The following is a 22915-nucleotide window of genomic DNA, read 5'->3' as shown; positions in this document are numbered from 1 at the left end:
ATATGGGTTCATATATACCTTTAGAATCAGAAAAATATTACGAATCCATTCTAAGCAAAATTGAAAAAAAGTAAAAACTTAAAAAAATAAAAATGGCCTAAAATATTATATTTTTACAGGCAATACTTAATTTTAACTATTAAACTAGCCAATCAAAAATCTCAAAAATTGACGAATCAGGAAGCTTCACCTCAAAACTTAACCAATAGAATTGACAAAAAAAAGGATAATGTTCATACAATATATACAATAGATACTACAATAAAAATAGTGATACTTACATAACATATAAAGAATGAAAAAGTATGAACAAATATGCTTCAGTCTGTTTATAAACTTCAAAACAATGCAGTTAAAAATGCATTATTGTTTCTTGTGTTTAAAAAATATCTGTTTCAGTGTATGTACATTTGTTTAGGTTTTGTTCAGGTTTTGTTCAAGTCAACCCTTCACATATCATTTTCGGAAAGTATATACATTCCGGAAGCCAATCTTTATGAGGAAGGTATTTTTAGAAAGGGGAAAATGTGTAGAAAACACCCTTGTAAATTAGAAAATCCGCAGAAATCATTTTTAAAAGTTATTGGCAAACATTTGTAATGTTAATTTGCAAAATTAATTTTATGCCCTAAATGACATATTCTGAAATAAATCTTTTATGAAAGTTTATTATCTTTGAGTTTAGGACATGCTTAAGACGTAAAAAATATTTTCATTGTTACTTTTTTCGCCCTACATGTGAAAAAAGGCATTTCTCACATTTTATTATAGAAAATTGCATATAAACAAAATAATTATTTTTTTCTACAGTCAACACAAAAATTGGCATAAAATCTTTCATTTTAAATGTAAAAGTCAGATAAAGAATCTTTTTTAGAGCAAATATAGTGCAAAAAGTAACCAAGACGTTTTAGCAAAGTATGAATATCTAATGAAATAGATACTTTTAAATTTTGATATACATATCAGATAAAAATATATAAAAAAAGAGATCAAAAACTATAAAACAAGGTATATATTTTTTTCACTCTGTCACTGAATAAAGAGCACTTTTAGGTTTGATTTTAACCAATGCAGCACTTAAACACTCATTTTTCAAGGTAAATAAACAAAATAAATGCAATTATACAATTAAGTTAGTTTAATAATACAGTAAGCCTTTTTGTAGCAATTTTTTTTTTGTTAAAATTATTCTTTATTTCTATAATAAATTGTATTAAAATCTAATGATTTGAAAATTCGTAATTAAGAACTTCATTTTTACACTGTTTTGACATATAAATTACAAAGAAAAAGATTAAATCCTTTAAGTTTGAATAATACTTTATATATTTACATAATAAAAACATTAAAGTTGTTAAAGATTTAAAAAAAAGATAAAAATAAGTAATTTTTAAAATCATTTTGTGTCGTCTTCATAAACTATTTCCACTTTTATATTTTAGTCTGGTAGAATTCATAATTATAAATAACCTTTCTTGAGCATATATATGTTTTATTGAAATTAATTATAAGAATGTAAAACATTTTTTGATTGATTTAATATTAACAATTCACCTAACATTTTGTTATTTTACTTTTTTTTGAAACTCTTTTATTCTTATTAATAATTCTATTTAACACAAAAAGCTCATAGGGAGTTGATAACCTTTATTTCTTGCTTTGTATTCTAATCAGGTATTTTATTTGACTATTTTTTTAAAAACTATACAGCATGCATTTTTTTATGTACAAAAAGTTGTTTTAAAGCAAGAAAAAAATATAATCTTTCTAGTAACTAATATACAATTTCGTAGTTTTATATATGTTTGTATTTTGGTTTCTAAAAAAAGTACTATACCAACAAACATGCATGCCTGAAAATTAGTTTCAATATTCGTATTAAACAGGAAAAAGAAACTAAGTCGTCGTTATAATTATTGTTTGTCATTTTTGGTGTAAGGTTTTTTTTTAATGAAACTTTTTTGGATCTTGTGAATTCGATTTCTGCGGATTTTCTGGTTGCCAGAAATGAAATCTACGCATCTTTTTTTAGCTAGATGGCATTTGTCTGGTTAAGATTGGATAAAAAATTCTTTGGTTGGTTAAATTTAATAAGTGTGCCCTTTAAAGCCAAAAATTATGATTCTGAAAAAAAACATATTTTTATTATAGTTTTCTAAAACTTTTTCAATTTTGCTTAGAATGGATTCGTAATATTTTTCTGATTCTAAAGGTATATATGAACCCATATTTTTTATGTCTGTTTGAGAAAATATTTAGGTTTAAAGTTTTTATTAAACCGAAGTTAAAAAAATAGATTTTTTCAATAATTACTCAACAGAATTTTAAAAGTAAGGTGTCAAATTAAAGATCTTACTATTTTTGTTCATACTGGCAATTTTCTTCTTATATTTTGTTGCGTTTTAGTATCTTAAAACTGACTTAATTATTTTTTTTAAAAACTTAAATTACTTCAAAAATAAGAGGTCTACAAAAAAACCGATTGCATATTTGAATTCTATGGACCATTTTACATCTATTACTTACTAAAAGAACCGGCTAGCTATCTTAAAGGGAGTGTGAACGTAAAAATTTCTCATCTGAATATCAAATCTTAACATTTTCTAAGCACATTTCACTACACTGATCAACCAAAAACGTCCTATTAACAAAAATATCCAGGAATAATGCCTTGATTTTATGGTATTTTGGGAGGGAAAAAGGAAAAAACAGGGAAAATCTGAACGTTTTTGCTTCTTATAATGTTTGTAGGGATATTTAACTTGTCATATATAGTTGAAACAATTTACTTACTGTTAAGGATTTATTTTATGATATAAAATTGCCAATTAGTTTTTTTTATAACGTAGTAATTAGGTAATAAAGACCTATTTTGAATTCGTATTATTGACAAAAAAATACCTCACTGTCTACAAAGGGTTGAATCTCATAGGTTATTTAACCCATTAGTGCTGAGCGCCACTTTTATGGGCCAATCGAGCTGAAAGTTTCAGGGAAGCTTTATAATGGTCAAAACGGAATTTGTATTTTTTTGTTTTGCTCTAGTGGCGTGCACAGGAAAGTTGCAAAAAAACCCCGGTTCGGCTCGGCCATAAATACCAACCAGGCATTATTACCCGTTTTTGGTGCTTTCCCCCGGCGTTAAAACCCGGTTTTCCTGTATAAACCCGGTTATTTTGACCAAAAATCGAAAAATGTAATTTTTGAACGCCAAAAGTGAGATGAACACTTTTTAGAACTTTGATACGATCCGTAATTGAAAGCTACACAACCTCATGTAATCTATAGAGCTACAAGTATAATATGAAGCGATTTATTTCAAATTTCGTGTTTAGCCGGCGATTTCGGGTAAAAAAACCCTGTTTTGTTGTTGTTGTCAAAAAAGATCTATTAGTGAAACCGGGTAATAAAAATTTCAGACTCCAAATGGAAATGCCGAACCGGGCCTATATAGGGCGTAAAAAAACGATAGAAAAATCCTATAAAAAATAATAATTTAAATAAAATGAATTCACAAATAGATGTACTTGTCAATAAACTTTAGATTTAACGAAAAAAATCAGCGACTTTACTATAAAAACAAAAAAGTTAGATGGGGTATTTTGAATTTTCATGATTTTCAAACTTTGTTGATCTATACCGGCAAATGGAAGTAAGCAAAACTGCCTGCTCCAGGGGGAAATGAAAGCCAGGGTAGTAGAGGGGGGATTCATACTGAGAATGATGCAATTATGAAGCCGGAAACCGGTTTTTTTTTACATTTTCTGGAACCGGGTTTTAAAACCCGGTTCGGCACTAAATGGTTTAAAATAGTAATATCCTTTTTATTGTGTTGGACAATAAATAACCCACTTTGGAGAATTAGTTTACACTTTTATCAGACTGTTTATAAAGAAATATTGCGTCTTTATTATTTACAAATTTGTAATTAAAGGTGGGCGAGAGATGGGCCGTATAAAGTTAATTGGATACTAACAAAAAAACCTGTTTCTGGCTTTGTTATTGTATTTGGTTTTCAATAAAAAATATTGCTTATTTTATCAATTTCTAAGTAACTATACATTGGTTTAAAGCAAGGATTATGTTAAAAGTCAGCTTAACCGATAGGAAAAATCGGGTATAGTCCTTTCCACGACATCCCTCCATAAGGGGCGATTCGTCGTATTTTTAAAATGGCTTTTTATAGGTTATTTTAGGTTAGGTTATATTGTGTTAGGTAATTGCCCTACAGGGTTAGGTAATTGGCCCCGCAGGGTTAGAGCCCCCCGCAGGGGCTGAAAGAGGAGAAAAGCTACTGTGAAAAATACGAAGAATCGCTCCTTATGGAGGGATGTCGTGGAAAGGACTATACCCGAAAAATCAAGAACTATGTGAAAAAGTTTAATTTTAGCTATAATGGGAGAAAAAAGCAATTTAATGCACATTTTAAATAATACGGAAAATTTCTTCCTTTCCCTTTACCTTTTAAAAATTGTCGGAAAAAGCCGTTTTTTAAGCAAACAAAAGCGCGTTTTGCTCTATCTGTGAGATATTATGAATGAGATAATGTTAAGATTTGATATTAAGATGAGAAAAATTTACGTTCACAGTCCCTTTAAATAAAAAGCAAAAAAGTTAAGACGCCTTCTTTGTAATTAAAGGTCGGCGAGAGATGGGCCATCTAAAGTTACTTGGATACTAATAAAATAACCTGTTTCTGCTTTGTTATTGTATTTGGTTTTCAATAAAAAATATTACTTATTTTATCAATTTTTAAGTAACTATACATTGGTTTACAGCAAGGATATTGTTAAAAGAAAGCTTAATCGTTAGGAAAAATAGAGAACTATGTAAAAATGTTTAGTTTTAGCTATAGAAGGAAAAAAAGACAATTAACTGCACATTTATATAGTCCGGATATTTTTTCTCCAAACTTGGACATAGTAAAAATCGTCGGAAAAAGCCGTTTTTTAAGGAAACGAGAGACAGTTTTGCCCTATATTTGAGATTATATCAATGAGAAGATGTTAAGGTTTGATAATCTGATGAGAAATTTTCTCGTTCACAGTCCCTTTAAGCAAAGCTAACAAATAAAATTATGAAACATATCAGGGATATAAAGAGATAAGACAATGGCCGATAAATTAATGCACATCCATAATGATGACGCTCTAAATAACCTCTTCTGTAGATTAAAATTAGTGGTTCCAACGTTTATAAACACAATTTAATCAACCAATCAAAATTCAGTAAAAATCCCCAAAGCCAATGAATAAGAAAACGTTGTTGTAAAACTTTGTGCACTATTGTAATAAGCAGTCAGTTGTCTCCTCCCTCTCTGGATATGAATACTAAGAAAATATAAAATGCGATGGTACTCTACAATTCACTTTTCTGCCTGTCCGTCATTCTGTCCATGATTTTTTATGATTTTCCAGTATGGCTACGAAACCAATTAATATCCGCTGGATCAGACCCGTCTAATCCATACTTGAAACCATTTATTGTATATTATTATAGACATTTTTATACAAATAGTAAAGTAAAAAGTTGTAATTAACACCAGTTTTGTTAGACTGGGCTTCGCCCCTTCAGGACTAACAAAACTGGAAAAACAGTTGGCTGTTTAGTTTTGACAATGCCAGTTTTCATCAACCAATTAAGGGTACTACTGATATTTAAACTCTCCCTTATTAGAGGCATAAGACATAGTTATGGAAACCTGCAAACCATAAGAATGTTTTTTTAGACATACATATAGACTTCTACCAACCCTTTTTGTAGAAAACGTCGCTTAGAAGAAATAACATTTTGTATGTATCTTATCAATTTATATTGCTATAACTCTTAATATAAAAAGCTTCGTCAAATGTTTTAAATGGACATTCAGAACTTTCTGATAACGATTACAGGGTGCTACTGTCCTTCTCATTCTGTTTTCTCATGTTATTATAGACAGAATTTATTTAATTTTTTGTCCATTTTTCCCTCCCTGTAGACAACTTTTATTGTACCCAGGGAGGTAGGGAACATTGGACTGAAATTACCTTCTTAGCTGGTCCAAAAACTCTAGGTACTTTAATTCAAGTTTATCGACACCAGGGATCTGATGGGTTTAAGACAATAGCCGATAAATGGATGTACATTCCCAAAAATACCCCTACTGTAATTTGCCATCAGTGGTTGAAACGTTTCGACACTATACTAAATAAACTAACCAATTAAAATTCAGTAAAAGTCCCAAAAGATGTTAAGCAAACAAAAATGAAAACGTTATTGTGAAACTTTGGGAACTAGCAGAGAGAGAGGTGGACAATGGACTGTTTATTACACTAGTCCCCAAAGTTTTATGATAACGTTTTCTTATTGGCTGGTTTAACAACTTTGGGGACTTTTATTGGATTTTGAATGGTATGGTTATTAATTACTAGCAGCTTCGCCCCTAGCCTCTAGGAGCTTTGCCCCATGAGGTGCTGCGCCCATAATTTATGAGCATCACCAGAATATTTTTTTTTTGGGGGGGGAATTTTATTTTTTTGGGGGTTGGGGTTGTCCCACCCCCCAAGAAAATAGCTTAAAACTACAACAGGACCAATAGGTATAAACCCTGAAGAGTAGAATCTGATCGGTTCAGTTGTTACTGAGATCTTAAGGGACAGCTGGATGGACAGACAGATAGACTGAAAGACATTGTTCTACTTTGTATTATAGATATTAGATCAAAATTCAGTAAAAGTCCCCAAAGTTGTTAAGCCAACAAATAAGATAATTTATGTTTTGAGATTTCTAATATAAAATTTACTTTAAGATAAACATTTTCTGAAAAAATTGTTCTAGCTTCAAAAATAAGGAAATTACATCCATTTAACATTTTAATCAACCTTAAAAAGAAAGTTGTTAAATGAAAGGGTGAAGTAAGCGAAAAATGACTTTGTCTTAATTAAAGTCGGAAATTTATTATTTAACAGGGAACATTGTCGTATGAGCAGCTAGGTGAATATGCACTCTTCCCCAAAGGGTTAATTAATGTTCATTTGTACTTAATAAATAAAAATTATTACAAAACGTTGACAAAATATTACTTAAAACATGTACATTAAATGATTGAATTATTGTGATTTTTAATAGATATTCTGTTTTAAGTACACTAAGTTTCTATTGTTTATGTCCTAAACTAGTTATCGCTCAACTATAAGTTTACGTTAGGGATAGCTAAATGGTAGATAATTGCAGTTTAAGGAAATCCGCCGCCTAATGAGCACTGTATTTAGGTATGTAAATATTAATTGTAATTATCATTATCCAATAGATATAAGGCCCTATAGACACTCTATTAGGACAGCTTTCTTTCAATTAACCTTTGGACTTTGCCTTTTGCAATATAGTAAGGTTTAACTCTATTATGATACTCTAATAGTTAATCTATAGTTGTTATCTATTATATTATTTGTTCTTAATATGTTATTATTTAGAATCTACCAAACTGTTTCCACCATACCGTGTACCTTGTACCCAGTGTTGCTCTAACTGGCGCCCTACTCAATACGGGTTGTACTGACAACTAGGATTGGAGACAGGGCAAAGGTTAGCAGCTAACAACAGAGTTTAGAGTCATCTCCTTCTACTTTGCCTTCTGAACCTTGTCTTGGTTATTTAATCCAGGACTAAGAGGTTAGATTGGGTCATCCTGGCGTGACACCTGTAGAGAAGCTTCGCACCTAACCTGTATGTATCCATCTTTTTCTTTATTTTAATAAATCTGTACAACTTCAATATTTGTTTTATTTTGGCAGTATAAACGGTTTTGGTTTTTAACTAAATAGGTATTTAATAGGCCGGCTATTGATTCCGCTCGCCCAACAATTCTAAATACACTAAATACACTGTCAGAATTCTAAATACATTTCTAGAATTCTAAATACAATAAAATCTCTGCCAATTTTCAGTAATACACTTAAAATTATACTCTATTATATTTGTACATAATAGCTGTGCTTTCTTTGAAAGTGAAAAAGTGTAAACACTGCCAAAATTAACAAATAGTGTATTTGTACATTTCATTATTGCTTCGCATTTATGGTTTAATAATTTGGAAGTCTTAATCAAGTCAATTTCTTTAAATTTAACAAGCCATAATTAATTTTATTATTGTAGCAATATAATTATGTATGTATGTTTGTCGAGTTAAATTTCCAGTGCAAAACACACACACACACTCACTCTTACATACACAAACATTTCTGTAGCCTTTAAACGTACACCCGTGTTGTTTAACAGGGATAAAGGCATTCTCACTCAAGGTCAAAAAAATTGTATTATTTAAATCTCGTCAACAATATTGAACATTAAATTCATGTATGTAGTTTATAAGCACACTACTCTGAATTGTTGATAGTTTTTCTAATACTTTGAGCTTTAATTTTCTTTGATAAGTTTATTACTCTTAAACTTAATTTTCTACTTTAACTAATTCTCTTTGTCCATGATATCAGTAGGATTACTCATTACTAAAGATTAAGGGATATAGTATGCGTAACTATGATTTGGTATTTAAACCGAACCTATGTTTTGCATATTTATATTTCCAATATGTTGTAGATTGGAAATATTTGTTGTTTTCAATGCTTTGTGATTAGAGTGAAAATTTGTATTACAGCAATATACCCTTGAAATCTAACCACTATTACTGATTTTTGTCAATTTTCCTATTCATAACTTTATTTACATTGTTGATCTTTAAATGAATAGGAATATTTTACACCTACATTGAATTATACATCCACTTACTCTTTTCTGCATTTATACAGGAACTTTTTCCTGCATTGGAAAATTATTTCCACGATATACTCTTGTACATTATTGATGTGTTTATTTAAAATTCGCCCAAACACTTTCAGCACATACACAAAAATGATCATAACCATCTTCTTTCTGTCGTGCTAATATTTGAAAATGATATTGATACTATGATTGGCAATTTGAGTAAATCATATGTTTCAAATATTTTTTTAAAATGAAATTATATATTGTTACTATGATTGGCAATTTGAGTAAATCATATGTTTCAATATGTAGTTTTTTTCTGTTGTTCTAATTTTTGGAAAACTGTTCCATGCCACATTCCTGCACATTTTAAACATGTGCACAATTGGATTATTCATCCATAACTATTTCATTTGCACATCAACATGTGCACAAATCTTTTGGATTATTCATCCATAACTATTTCATTTGCACATTAACATGTGCAAACATCTTTTGGATTTTTTATCCATCACTGTATCATTTGCACATCAACATGTGCAAACATCTTTTGGATTTTTCATCCATATCAATTTCATTAGCACATCAACATGTGCAAACATTCTTTTTATTATTTATCCACAACTATTTCATTTGCTCATTAACATGTGCAAACATCCTTTGAATTATTCATCCATAACAATTTTATTAGCACATCAACATGTGCACACGTCCTTTGGATTATTCATCCATAGCTATTTCATTCACACATCAACATGTGCAGACATCTTTTGGATTATTCATCCATATATATTTCAATTGCACATTAACATTTGCAAACATTTTTGGATTATTCATCAACAACAATTTCATTAGCACATTAACATGTGCACAAATCTTTTGGATTATTCATCCATAGCTATTTCATTTGCACATCAACATGTGCACACTTCTTTTGGATTATTCATCCATATATATTTCAATTGCACATTAACATTTGCCAACATCTTTTGGATTATTCATCCGCAACAATTTCATTTGCACATCAACATGTGCACACATCTTTGGATTAATCATCCATAGCTATTTCATTCGCACATCAACATGTGCACACATCTTTTGGATTATTCATCTATAACAATTTCAGTTGCACATCAACATGTGCGCACATCCTTTGGATTTTTCATCCATAACTGTATCATTTGCACATCAACATGTGCACACGTCCTTTGGGTTATTCGTCCACAACTGTTTCATTCGCACATCAACATGTGCACACATCTTTGGATTATTCATCTCTAACTATTTCATTTGCACATCAACATGTGCACAAAGCTTTATGCACATTAACATGTGTACACATATATGGATTATTCATCCATGTTATTATTTAATGCACATTCAAGCTGTGCACACATTTTATGGATTGTTTATCCATGCTTTTTCACATACTCTGCACATATCTCTGGATTATTCATTTATAGTTGTTCCTATGCATATCAACTTATCCTAACTTTTGGCGTTTACATGTCATTTCTTGGATTATTTATTCACACGTATTTACTATGCACATTAATCAGTGCACATATTTCCATTCCTGCCTATAAAGTTTGCACTTTAGGCTACACACACACATTCTTGATTGTTTATCATCCTATATATGATTCATTATCTGAATAAGATCTTTGAAGACTGCTCATACAATCATGCTTATAATGTTGAGTAATGCTCATACGATCAACTTAATGTAAAAAAAATGTTATTCATTTTTATTCCTTTCCCATGGGAGTGTCGTATGAGCAGCTAGGTGAATATGCACTCTTCCCCAAAGGGTTAATTAATGTTCATTTGTACTTAATAAATAAAAATTATTACAAAACGTTGACAAAATATTACTTAAAACATGTACATTAAATGATTGAATTATTGTGATTTTTAATAGATATTCTGTTTTAAGTACACTAAGTTTCTATTGTTTATGTCCTAAACTAGTTATCGCTCAACTATAAGTTTACGTTAGGGATAGCTAAATGGTAGATAATTGCAGTTTAAGGAAATCCGCCGCCTAATGAGCACTGTATTTAGGTATGTAAATATTAATTGTAATTATCATTATCCAATAGATATAAGGCCCTATAGACACTCTATTAGGACAGCTTTCTTTCAATTAACCTTTGGACTTTGCCTTTTGCAATATAGTAAGGTTTAACTCTATTATGATACTCTAATAGTTAATCTATAGTTGTTATCTATTATATTATTTGTTCTTAATATGTTATTATTTAGAATCTACCAAACTGTTTCCACCATACCGTGTACCTTGTACCCAGTGTTGCTCTAACTGGCGCCCTACTCAATACGGGTTGTACTGACAACTAGGATTGGAGACAGGGCAAAGGTTAGCAGCTAACAACAGAGTTTAGAGTCATCTCCTTCTACTTTGCCTTCTGAACCTTGTCTTGGTTATTTAATCCAGGACTAAGAGGTTAGATTGGGTCATCCTGGCGTGACACCTGTAGAGAAGCTTCGCACCTAACCTGTATGTATCCATCTTTTTCTTTATTTTAATAAATCTGTACAACTTCAATATTTGTTTTATTTTGGCAGTATAAACGGTTTTGGTTTTTAACTAAATAGGTATTTAATAGGCCGGCTATTGATTCCGCTCGCCCAACAAACATGCACAATTTTTTTTGCCATCTAACTCTAATAGGAGCTGAGATGATATGTGGGGGGGGGGGGGGCGTTGAACTATTAAGGTCCGGAAATGGGCCTGATTGTTAAGTGTTAGCAACCTTTATTTTTAGGTCCTTTTTTTCTTAAAAACTTCAAACTAATAAAAATATAAAAAAAACTAACTAATATGTACCATTTCTACTATGTCAATTTAAATATATGATATGTTATCTTGAATGTATTATTCCAGTTTTGTCTCTATTGAAAGTAGAATGATACATTACTATTATGTCGATATAAATAAGGAAATCAATGTTTATGAATACGCTGATGTGTAAACATGAATGTATGATTCCAGTTTCGCCTCTATTGAAAGTGGAATCTTACATTTCAAAAATCGTATCGGCGTTGAAGATATCTTCACCAAGAGAGGGGAAAGTGGAAGGGTAGATTACAGTTTTAGAGGGTCCAAACCATAATCATAGATTATGTTTCTGCTTCTATAAAAATGGATTCAACTCCCTAACTGTAGAATGTAAATTTATATAAAATTTTTGTTTGAATTTGTAAAATATTTGAAAGCAACCACAAATGCAACCATAAACTTTGAAGAGAAAAATAACTTTGAAATGACTTAAAAACTTTATTCCCACGATTTTCCTCTTTTTTATGCAAATTTTTCCTTTTTTTAAAAGATTTATTTTTGAAACGTGGTGCTTTTTCTGAAAGTTTCCATAGTGTACTGAAACCCCATCCCGTTATTTTAAAATAAATTAAAAATACGTTTACGTTTTCATAAGTTTATTTCCCCTATATCTTTGATTTATAAACACTGGGGGGCTACACATTAGAGTAAAACACTAGAGGGAGAAAGGGTTAAATAACTGTATCTCCCCATCGCAATCGTCTTGTGCAACCTTCCTAATGGGTCATTGAAAATCAACTAAAATGGTATAGCTTATATTAACGCAGCTAAGTAGCAAAAAATTATTTAGAAGCAGACGAAAGAGGTCTTTGAAAAATGAAGGGAGGTAGTTGTCTGTATATACATCTATACTAAAGATCAGACGGCTACACAGTACTCAATATAATGTATATCAATTAATATTAACCTAGGACTTAAAAAGAGCACGCTGAAAAAATAATTATTTTCTTTGGATATTATTTAGATAATCCTTAGAAAACAATTAGCCCAAACCATTTATTTCATTAGTTGAATTGTATTTTCTAAATTCTACACAAATATTATATAATTTTTACTTTTTTGACAAAAATTCTCTAAACTTAACATCCCCTTTATTAACATGTTATATTAATATGTAAAATTCTAACTTTGTTAAAATTATCATGGAATGTGGATTAAGGAATGGTCTATCAAAAATAAGACTTCTATCTTGTATAACAGGCAAGAAAATGTCGTTTTTGTTATGTGACTTGGTCAGACATTATCAAGGGACATATGCTTGATTTAGAGTAAATGTATACTAGTAAGTCAGGGATGGAGTGAAATTAGACTATAAATTATACTGGTCTCCAAAACTTAAAATAATCTAGCTGTATCTGTACTGTTCCACATATAATTTTAATCTACCGAAGGATAATTAAGAATAAGGGTAAATTTAAAAAAAATTTTAACGCCGGGTTTCAAATTTATCAAGCGGTCAAGAAATTATCAAATGTTTTGGGTCATGTGAAGGAAACGAAGTTGCGGGTTTCGTCGTATTTTCACAGTAGCTTTTGAAAGGTTATTTTAGGTTAGGTTAGGTGGTTGCCCCGCAGCGTTAGGCAATTGGCCCCGAAGGGCTAGAGCCCCCCACAGGGGCTAAGAAATAGAAGAAAAGCTACGAAACCCGCAACTTCGTTTCCTTTACATGACTCAATGTTTTACCTTTAGCCAGAGAATCACATTCAATTTGAGAAACTTTGATTGAGAATGACCGGGCAAATGATGGACCAGCTGTCACAACGGTCAACACTATCGGGGAGTTGGTGGACAAGCCCATGTCAACATACACTGAAGTAGAAAATTATTTGTATGCTTAGGTTCCAATATTAGAGTAAAGCACTGGAGGGGGAAGGGGTTAAATAACTGTATGTCCCCATCCCATGGACCTTGTTTCGACTCTCAATTGGGTCTCTGAAAATTGACCAATAGTGTCGGGAATGTTAACATAACCAATTAGCAGAAAAAAATTTGCTAGCAGACGAAAAGGGCCTTGGAAAATGGGTTCAGGTAGTCATCTGTATAGACATCTACATTATAGATCTGTTGTTCCAACGATTCAGTTCAATTAGGATTAATAAAAACGGACTCTAAAATATGCTTAAGGTCCCACGATATGGTTTAGGTTAAATTAATTAAAGCGGACCTAAAAATTAGCAAAATAATTTATTGGAAATTAGGTTCGTAATTATCTCTGATTCGCTGTCCTAAAAACTTTGAAGACTTTTAACAATTCTTGATTGGGTAAAATATTCTCATATAATGCTTCATATTTTGGAATCCGTTTTTCTAATTTCAAAATTAAAACATTTAAACTATTAGTAATTTATGAATTACTAGCGGCTACGCCCCTAGAGGCTTCTAGGGGCACTTGAGGAAGGGAGAATTGAATCCCAAAATGCGTTTGTTTTAAATTCAGATTTAAAAAAGGGGAAAAAATTTGGGGGGGGGGGAATGGAGTCGACATCCCCCATCCCATTTAATATTTTAGTTTTTAAAAAATCTTATTTTTTCTTGCGGGGGGGGGATAATTTTTTTCTAGGGAGAACCCGATCGGTTAAGCGGTTAGCGAGATCCTTTAGTACAAACAAACAAACAAACAAATAAACAGACAGACAGACGTTCTACTTTGTATTATAGATATATAATCTTACCAAATAATTTGTTGAAAGGACCCATAACTCAAAAAAATATAACAATACTTCAAAAAATTTTGAACATTAAACATAAAAAAGACAAAATATGTTTTATTTTTACATTTTAGATACATATTTATGAGTGAATATATTATACAAAATATAGTGTATATATTAAAGGTACATGTTATAAAATAGTTATATATGTACATGTTATATGTTTAACTTTATGTAGACACAAAATTATTAAATTAATAAAAATAATTAACATTTTAATTAAATAAACTTTAAAACTCTCAAAGCTTGAAATCTTTTTTTACCTTTTTTTTTGTTTGTATGTACTTTATTACCGGAGGGGTAGGGGAGGAGCAAAATAAGCACCACCCTATAGTTTTATTTGGAATACAATTGGTTGTGTAAAAATATTTCGGGTATAGTCCCTTTCGTAACATCGCACCTTATGGGGCGATTCTTCGTATTTTTCACAGTAGCTTTTCTCCTATTTCTAGCCCCTGCGGGGGGCTCTAACCCAGCGGGGCCAATTACCTAACCCTGTGGGGCAATCACCTAACCCAATATAACCTAACCTAACCTAAAATAACCTATAAAAAGCCTTTTTAAAAATACGACGAATCGCCCCTTATGGGGCGATGTTACGAAAGGGACTATTCCCAATATTTCATGTTTTTATTCCCCAAGCCTAACTTAATCTGACCTAAAGTAAAAAAAAGTGAAGGGTCCTTGAATTTTAGGGAAACCGCCTTTTTAAACTTACTGTGCTGTCCTGAATTGGTGCCGCATATTGAGGGGACAGGTGCCGCGCCATGGACATTGAACTGGTCATCCTTGCAGACATGGTCAATAGGTTCTGGTCCCGCCAGCACAAAGTACATCAGGTCAAGTCTAGTGGCACCAGGAATTATTAGCACATGAAAATTAACTTTCTATTTCTAAGAAGGCAAGAAGAATATTGGAAAAGGGGATAAGACAATAGACGTTAAAGTGATATACATCCCCAATGATTATAAACAAAATTAACCCTTGAGTTGATTGAAAAGTTTGGACACTTTTAGTTTTGAACCAACCAATCATAGTTCGTTAAAAGTACCCAAAGTTTTTGAAGCAAAAAATAAGATAATGTAGTTATAAAAAGTTTCCCTTCCTCATTGCATTGGACTGTGAAGTAAATTGGTACCCAAGTTTTAATAAACACAAATTCTCATTCATTGGTTTCAAAAACATTTAGGACTTTTAACTACCAGTGTCCAAACTTTTCCACCAATAATTCTAGTCTACAGAAGAAGTAATTTTTTTTATTGTCCATTGTCTTATCCCTGAAGATCTATGTTTTCTTATTAAATCTATATTCATATATATTCTATTCTAATTACAAACTAATTGCTATTTCTAAAAATACTTTTGCTTGAAATAACTATGAGTGCAATAGCGTTATAAGCTAAAAAAAAATCATCTAAAAGCCTTTCATAGTAATAACATTTTGGTTCCTAAACTACTTAAATTTTTTAAAGCAAAAAACAATTGTATGATTAACAAAATTTAGCAAAGGTAAGAATTTTTAAATAAATAAGAATTAAGATGAGGTTTCATTAAACAGTTCTGGAATTTATAAGTGTAGTACTTTTTTTACACAGAAAATGTTATATGTATAGTATGTGTAATTATCTAATCTTAAACAAAATCATAAATAAGTAACCTTAATTTTCTATAAAAATAATAGAAGATGAAAATCTTTTCTTGTTATCTTTTATTACACTAGCGGCTTCGCCCCTAGCCTCTAGGGGCTTTGCCCAAAGGGTGAAATCTTCTACAAAAAAAAAAGGACCAAGGAAATCCTCTACATAAAAAAGAACCAAGGAAATCCCCTACAAAAAAAAAAAAAAAATGGGGGGGAGGTTTTTTTTGTTTTCTGGGGGGTTGGGGGTGTTCCATCCCCCAAGAAAATAGCCTAAAACCACCACAGGACTAGTAGGTATATTCCCTGAAGAGTAGAATCCGATCGGTTAAGTGGTTACCGAGATCTTAAGGGACGGACGGACGGACAGACAGACAGACTGACAGGCAGACAGACATCATTCTGTGGTAAGCCGAACGTTTCAGCTCACGGGTTGCGAGTTCGAGTCCAACGAGCCTTAGCCTTGAATTATTCTACCAAAACAAACTAGCAGGATTTAGTCATACAGAAATTATATATTTAACTGAATAATATTTACAATGGATGTTTACTATATATATACAACAGATTATAACAATGGTTAGGTTTGAAGGGGGTGTGGGACACAAGGGCTTAACCCACGGCGGTAGACAGTCGGCGGGGGTAGCTGTGGTAAAAGGGGAGGCAGCGCCTCCCGGTTGTATAATTGCGTGAGGGGCGCGTGATAGCTGCGTGTCCGTGCCCCTCCCCATATTTAGGCAGGCCAGTTTGACCGCTGGACAGCGGGGTCACCGGCGGTCATGAGGTAAATGGCGATATAATGGGATTAGTGCAGAAGGCTTGTTATGATAAGTCACTGCGTAGCAATTCTGTAAACTGCCCGTCCGTCTGTTTGCCGTATTACCACAATTCTACTTTGTAGTATAGATATCATGAAAAGCAACCATATTAAAGACTAGTATTTTTTATAGAATTATATTTGGAAAATAAAACTTTTTTACATATATTATTATCAATAATCTCGTATAAAAGCTGAAAAATGGTTAAAAAAAGACCGGAAGTAAAACCGATCAAAAAGCAGTTATGAATTGGTCTGGCTGCCAATGTTATAAAATGCTCATATTTGCCCAATATTTTGAAAATTCATACCTCTATCTCCTGTAGTCGCTAAGAAACTTTTATATTGGTGATTGACTCCTTGATAGAGTAGCTTCGCTAAAAATCCGATAACCGACAGAATCTAATTATATAATTATTTCGAAATACTTAAAGTAAATAAATCTTATAATTAACATATATAATCAGGGAGAGAGGGAGTATTAGAATGAAAGTTATGCTGGTACTAAAAGTTTTATAAAGACGTGCTCATATTCATTGCCTTAAATTTGGGTACTGTTATCAATCCTTGATTTGTTGTTTCAAACTAGCAGTGTAATCTACAGAAAGGGTAAGTTTGTTTATCATCATGTTGGATCATTTTTTTGTCTTATCCCTTGAGATCCCTGCATGTATAATAAAAGGAAAACAAAGATTTAATTGAAACAACACATTTAATTATATTCATAAAGAGGCAACACCCCGCAACCAAGGCTCAAGGGCTTAACTTGAAATTAAACTTGCATAATTATATTTTAAACAAAAATTGTTGAAAGTAAATAGAAGAAGGTTAAAGTTATGAGTCAATGTTTGGTTGCTTCAAATTAATTCAAACATTTGAACTGAAAAAATATGTGTGGTGCTTTTACTCAAAGGGCCTTGTGAATTCAGATCCCAATCCCTATATTGTAGAAATAAATTGAAGATAAATGGGAAGTATTTGTTTTTCTTTTTACCTAATCCCTGTGGGGGTATCATACTCTGCAAGGCCTTTACCCTACGGGGCTACTATCTACCAAAATATAACGTAACCTAACCTGACATAAAGTAAATCATAAACACACGAAAAAATACCTTAATCCCCCTTATTTTCAATTCATCTTAAATAAGGGAAGGGGGATCAAAGTACGCGACTAGGCACTTTCTGGAAAATCCCAAATATGTTATGATATAACCAGTTGCTTCGCAACTAGCCTCTAGAGACAGAAAAAGGTGATAGGAAACCCCCCCTCGAATAAATATAGCTCTTTAAGCAACATTTCCAGACATTTATTTTTGAATACAAAAAAAGTCCTTTTACTCTTTATGCGGGGGTTCAGTTTTTGTAGGGGTTGTGGTTGTCCCACCCACAGGAATATCTGTAAACCAAGAAGAGATTCAAACGGACAGACAAACATCGTTCTACTTTGTATTATATATTGTAAATGGATAATAGTGTTATAAAAAAATAAATAATAAAAAATTATTTACTATATTTTTTAGTATTTTTTTACAAGGCTCGGCAGCCAGCTGTAAGCCTCAGGGAATCCAACCATTTACAATTCTTAAAATCAGCTGGTAGTCTAAACATGAACTAAATACGGCTATCCCTTTTTTCAAAAATTTTTCGAATCATTCATGCGGTTTTAAATTTAAGGCTGCCGAGCCCTTATTATTTACCTTAAATGTTAAACACGCAAAATAAGTTTTTTAAAAATCCATGAATAAATGAAATTTAGAATTCCATCTGCTTTCGCAATATTTTAAATCAAACTGCAATGTAAAAAGTTGCAAAATTTTAATTATATATGAATTTGCATTCGTTTTTTTCTATACTTTTTTTGTTAGTTTTAAATCTTTTGGGGTTGTTGCGAAAGTTTTATTAGGATCGAAGGTACTCTAGAAGTATTCACGTCTGTCTGTCGATCATTCTATTTATCTTTCAGTAATGGTAGGGTGGCCTGATTTTTATTTAGAATTTTCGGGAATAGTCCCTTTCGTAACATTGCCCCATATGGGGCGATTCGTCGTATTTTTAAAATGGCTTTTTATAGGTTATTTTAGGTTAGGTTAGGTTATATTGGGTTAGGTGATTGCCCCACAGGGCTCGAAATAGGAGAAAAGCTACTGTGAAAAATACGAAGAATCGCCCCATAAGGTGCGATGTTACGAAAGGGACTATAGCCGAATTTTCTCTCCTCTTCCCTTACCTTCCCTTTCCCTTTTCTTTATCTTCCCTTCCCTTCATTTACCTTCCCATATAAACTTCCCTCCCCTTTCCTTTTCCTTAATTTTTTTCCCCTTACCTTTTCTTTTCTTTTCTTTTCATTCTCCTTTCCCATCCCTCCCCTTTCCTAAACTCCCCTTTCCTTTCCTTTCCCTGCCAACCCTTCCCCTTTTATAACTTTTTAACATATAAACATTAATATAAAAAGGAGAAAATAGAGTGACCCTAATTAATGCGGTGAATAGCATCAATATATAATACCTTTTTTTATATACCCTCTGTACTGGCAAATGAACAAAGCAAGTTATGGACTAGCAGTGCTGCGCTATACTTAAAATATAGAGAATTGTAAATGCATTCACTTTACCATTAGTTGTGCAGCAACAAAAACAAATTTTAGTTGAATTGAACCTAATTTGTTTTTCACTTTTGGTGCATTCACCTTTTTAAGTATATTGTATAGTTTATATAGATTAGATTTATTATTCTTGATTGTACATACATAAAAAGAACAACAATAATAAATTAAATAAATAAAAATTATATACATTTATATTTACAGTCAGATTTGATTAATATGGTTATTTTATATGAAATTTTTCTTCCCAAATGTCAGTTTTCTAAAAGGTAGAAAGTATGCAGTAATGTGAATTCACACATTGTTTTCATACAAGCCATCATATATAGCACTAATAAATATAGAAAGTCAAGATACCCAATCACTTAAATTTCCCGTTATTTTCAAAGATAAGAGGAAAGGTAGCTTTTTTGATTTTTTTCTTACATATTTCCTCCTAACTTTGGTGTTTTTAGTCAGATTTTCAAAGTTTTTGTGGATAAAGGTACAAAATAAATTTTTTCAACGTTCTTAGCAACCAGTATGAATTTACCTTGACCGTCAGTCTGTCAGTCATCATACAAAATAAGAATATAAAAAAAGTAAGGTAAGTGGGAAAGGTTTCGTGATTTTATCTTTAATAAATCTATTCTTTGTTTAAAGAAATGCTCTTTAAATCTTCTTGTCCGTATTCTTATCCATGATTTTCTTTTTTCATTTTATGATAAGTCTGCTTTTAATAGTTCATTTTCTTAGGATAAAGCTTTGTATGAGAAAATTATATTATCCAAAGATTTTGTCCCTCTTATTATGTGATTGAATTATTTGGAATTAATTTTCCATCTATGGCAATACGTCTATTATAGTACTACCATACATTGATATTCTATACAAATTCAAATGAAAGATTTTTGCATATTTTAAACAAACAGTGAGAGCTAAAAGTAAAGTGGTTAATTTTAATTTTACTCTTGAATTGGGTTTATATTGAGAGTTTTTCAAAACGTTCGCTGTCTTCAATATTTTGGGAACTTTTATTGATTTTTGAATGGTTGGTTCAAACGAGGAGTATTCGAACTTTTCAACCAATATTTTTTATCTACATTATGGGAATAGTTATTTCTCGTATCGTATTATAAACGGCTTTCCGCGGATATAGAATGTACAATTATAAGATTAAAACTAGTTTTTTTAGCCCCGTGGTGCCGAAGGCACCGGCTAAAAAAACAAGTTTTAATCTTATGATTGTACATTTCTATATTCGTAGAAAACTGGATATAATACGATGCTAGACATAGTTTTTTTGTATGGATGAGAACCGGTTCCTATCCACCGGATTTGAATGAATACGAGAAAACATTTTAATCATTATTGTTGATTTACATACATACATTTTTGTTCATTGTCTTATATTTAGTATTTTACAGGGATCTAAAGGAATAAGACAATGTCCTATAAATTGATGTACATACCCAATGATGATACAGAAAATTACCCCTTCTGTAGATTAAAATAATTGGTTGAAACGTTTGCACATTCAAGTTGGTGAACCAATCAATCAATTTCAATTTAAGTCTCCAAAGTTGTTGAGTCAACGAATAAGAAAACGGTTTTATAAAACTTTGGGGGCTAGTGCAATAAACAACTTAATGTCCCCTCCCTCCCTGGTATTTTAGCAAACATTATTAGTTACACAAATTTAAAATACAATATAATAATCAGGGATCTTAAGGGATAAGACAATGTTCAAAAAATTGATTTACACCCAATTACAATAAATTGATTACCCTTCTGTAGCCAACAATTGAGATATTTTATTAAAACTAGTAACATAGTATAATTTGAATTCAATGTGCCCTCCCTCCCTCCCTGATAAACTGATATTCCCAGAGAGAGAGAGAGGGGACAATGGGCTGTTTATTACACTAGTCCCAAAAGTCATATAATAATTATTTCTTATTATTTGGCTTGACAACTTTGGGATCTTTTATTAGATTTCAGTTAGTTGGTTTATTAAGTTGGATGTTCAAACAATCAACCACTAACTTCAATTTAAAGAAGTGATACTTTTGAGTATCATCATTGGGGATGTACATCAATTTATCGGCCATTGTCTTATCCCTTTAGATCCCTGGATATTCCTACTAAACTGAATATTGTATAGTAATACCAGAAACTACTGATGGTGATAATGGACCTTCAAAAGCTAACATACTTATACTTAGAATTTTGTCTTTTCCATGGAGTATAAATGAACGGATGCAAATTTACATTATTAATCAAACATACAGATATACATATAAATTATACAGTTTGAGTACAGTATACTTTTGTGTTAAATTAAAACACAACAAATATAGTTAAAGCAATTATTCTTTTTTTTATGATTTTTACCTTTTATATATTACATGTCGTAGAATTTTCTTTTCAAGAATATATAAGGGGGAGGGGGGTTAGCCCACAATCCCCCTCTTAAATTTTTTTGGCATAGTTATGTGCAATTGTTCAAAGTCCTTAGTTTCTACAAATCTCATAAGCTGCCTTCCCCCCGTTGGCTTAGACATTCTTGTTCCATTGCATTCCTTAAATCTGTATACACCAACAGAAGCTTATTATGGTGCCTGTAAAAAATGACGGCATACTGGCCTACCATTGGTCGATAAAAATGTATACTGGCCCGCCATTGGTAATTTAGTCTGTGTATGTATTGGACTATCATTAGTCTTTTGTACTGTATGACGTCATTTTTTATAGGCACTATAAAAAGCTTCAACGTAACAAAATGTATCCTTACTGTGAGCACCAGTGTTGGTACCGCAGATGGCGGGCACCGGGGCCCCGCCGGTCACGATGAACTGGTCCGACTCGCACTTGTGGTCCGTTGTTTCTGGCTGCGCCAGCACCATGTTCTCTATGTCCAACCTACAGGTATACACAACAGGATTGTAGGAGAAGGTACTATGTAGGTTGCAGGGATGGTTAGGATTAAGAAAGGGATCTTAAGGGATAGGACAATTAAGAATAAATTTATAGTTATACCCCCAATTGTGATAAACAAGATTATCAACTCTAAAGATTAAAATTATTGGTGGAAAAACTTTAAAGTCCATTAAAATTTACAGTCCATCCAACGTCCCTTTTTTACCTGGGATTCAGAAGAGTTTAGGAATTAAAGGATATTTTAAAGGATTTTATCTTAAAAATTAAACAATCATAATTCATTTTGAGCATATGTAAATATCTCAAATTGTTAATTGTAAATGCTTGTAAAAAAAATAGGAATTTACTCCAAGGTTTAATGGGTTTTATTAATAAGAAGCCGCAAAGAATTTATATTTTAATGGATATTTTGAGTATGATATAAAATAATTTTGCAAAAGTTTTTCAGTATCAATGATTGTTCTGCTTGTACTCTATTTTTATCAAAAATTATGACAAACAATAAAGATAATAAATACGAAAATAAAGACATAAGCTTTCTGCACAAAGATATAAACAAGTAAGATTCTTGATGACTAATAAACAGTAGACTGAGAACGTAGGCAAGTTTCAAAAGTACGAAGGC

General features: G+C 31.6%; 1 protein-coding gene and 2 long non-coding RNA genes across 3 annotated transcripts in view; 2 read left to right on the top strand and 1 right to left on the bottom strand.

The window, feature by feature from the left end:
• Positions 1-22915, bottom strand: part of LOC145312134 (uncharacterized) — a 94946-nt gene that overhangs the window by 36017 nt on the left and 36014 nt on the right. The window contains exons 8-9 of the mRNA XM_080151278.1: positions 22145-22272; positions 13289-13414 (exon numbers count right to left, since the gene is read on the bottom strand). Of these exons, the coding sequence (XP_080007404.1) occupies positions 13289-13414; positions 22145-22272 (254 nt within the window). The remainder of the gene's footprint in view (positions 1-13288; positions 13415-22144; positions 22273-22915) is intronic.
• LOC145312135 (uncharacterized) lies at positions 6981-7755 on the top strand. Its single transcript, XR_013876911.1, has 2 exons — positions 6981-7253; positions 7455-7755. It is a non-coding gene; the product is annotated as an uncharacterized LOC145312135 (long non-coding RNA).
• On the top strand, positions 10448-11311 carry LOC145312136 (uncharacterized). Its single transcript, XR_013876912.1, has 2 exons — positions 10448-10809; positions 11011-11311. It is a non-coding gene; the product is annotated as an uncharacterized LOC145312136 (long non-coding RNA).

This window comes from Acartia tonsa, chromosome 2, assembly GCF_053477335.1.
Source record: "Acartia tonsa isolate MP-2025a chromosome 2, ASM5347733v1, whole genome shotgun sequence".
NCBI classification, from domain to species: Eukaryota; Metazoa; Arthropoda; class Copepoda; order Calanoida; family Acartiidae; genus Acartia; species Acartia tonsa.
Note: the sequence above shows the minus strand (reverse complement) of the source record. Positions and strands in the feature narration are given on the sequence as shown.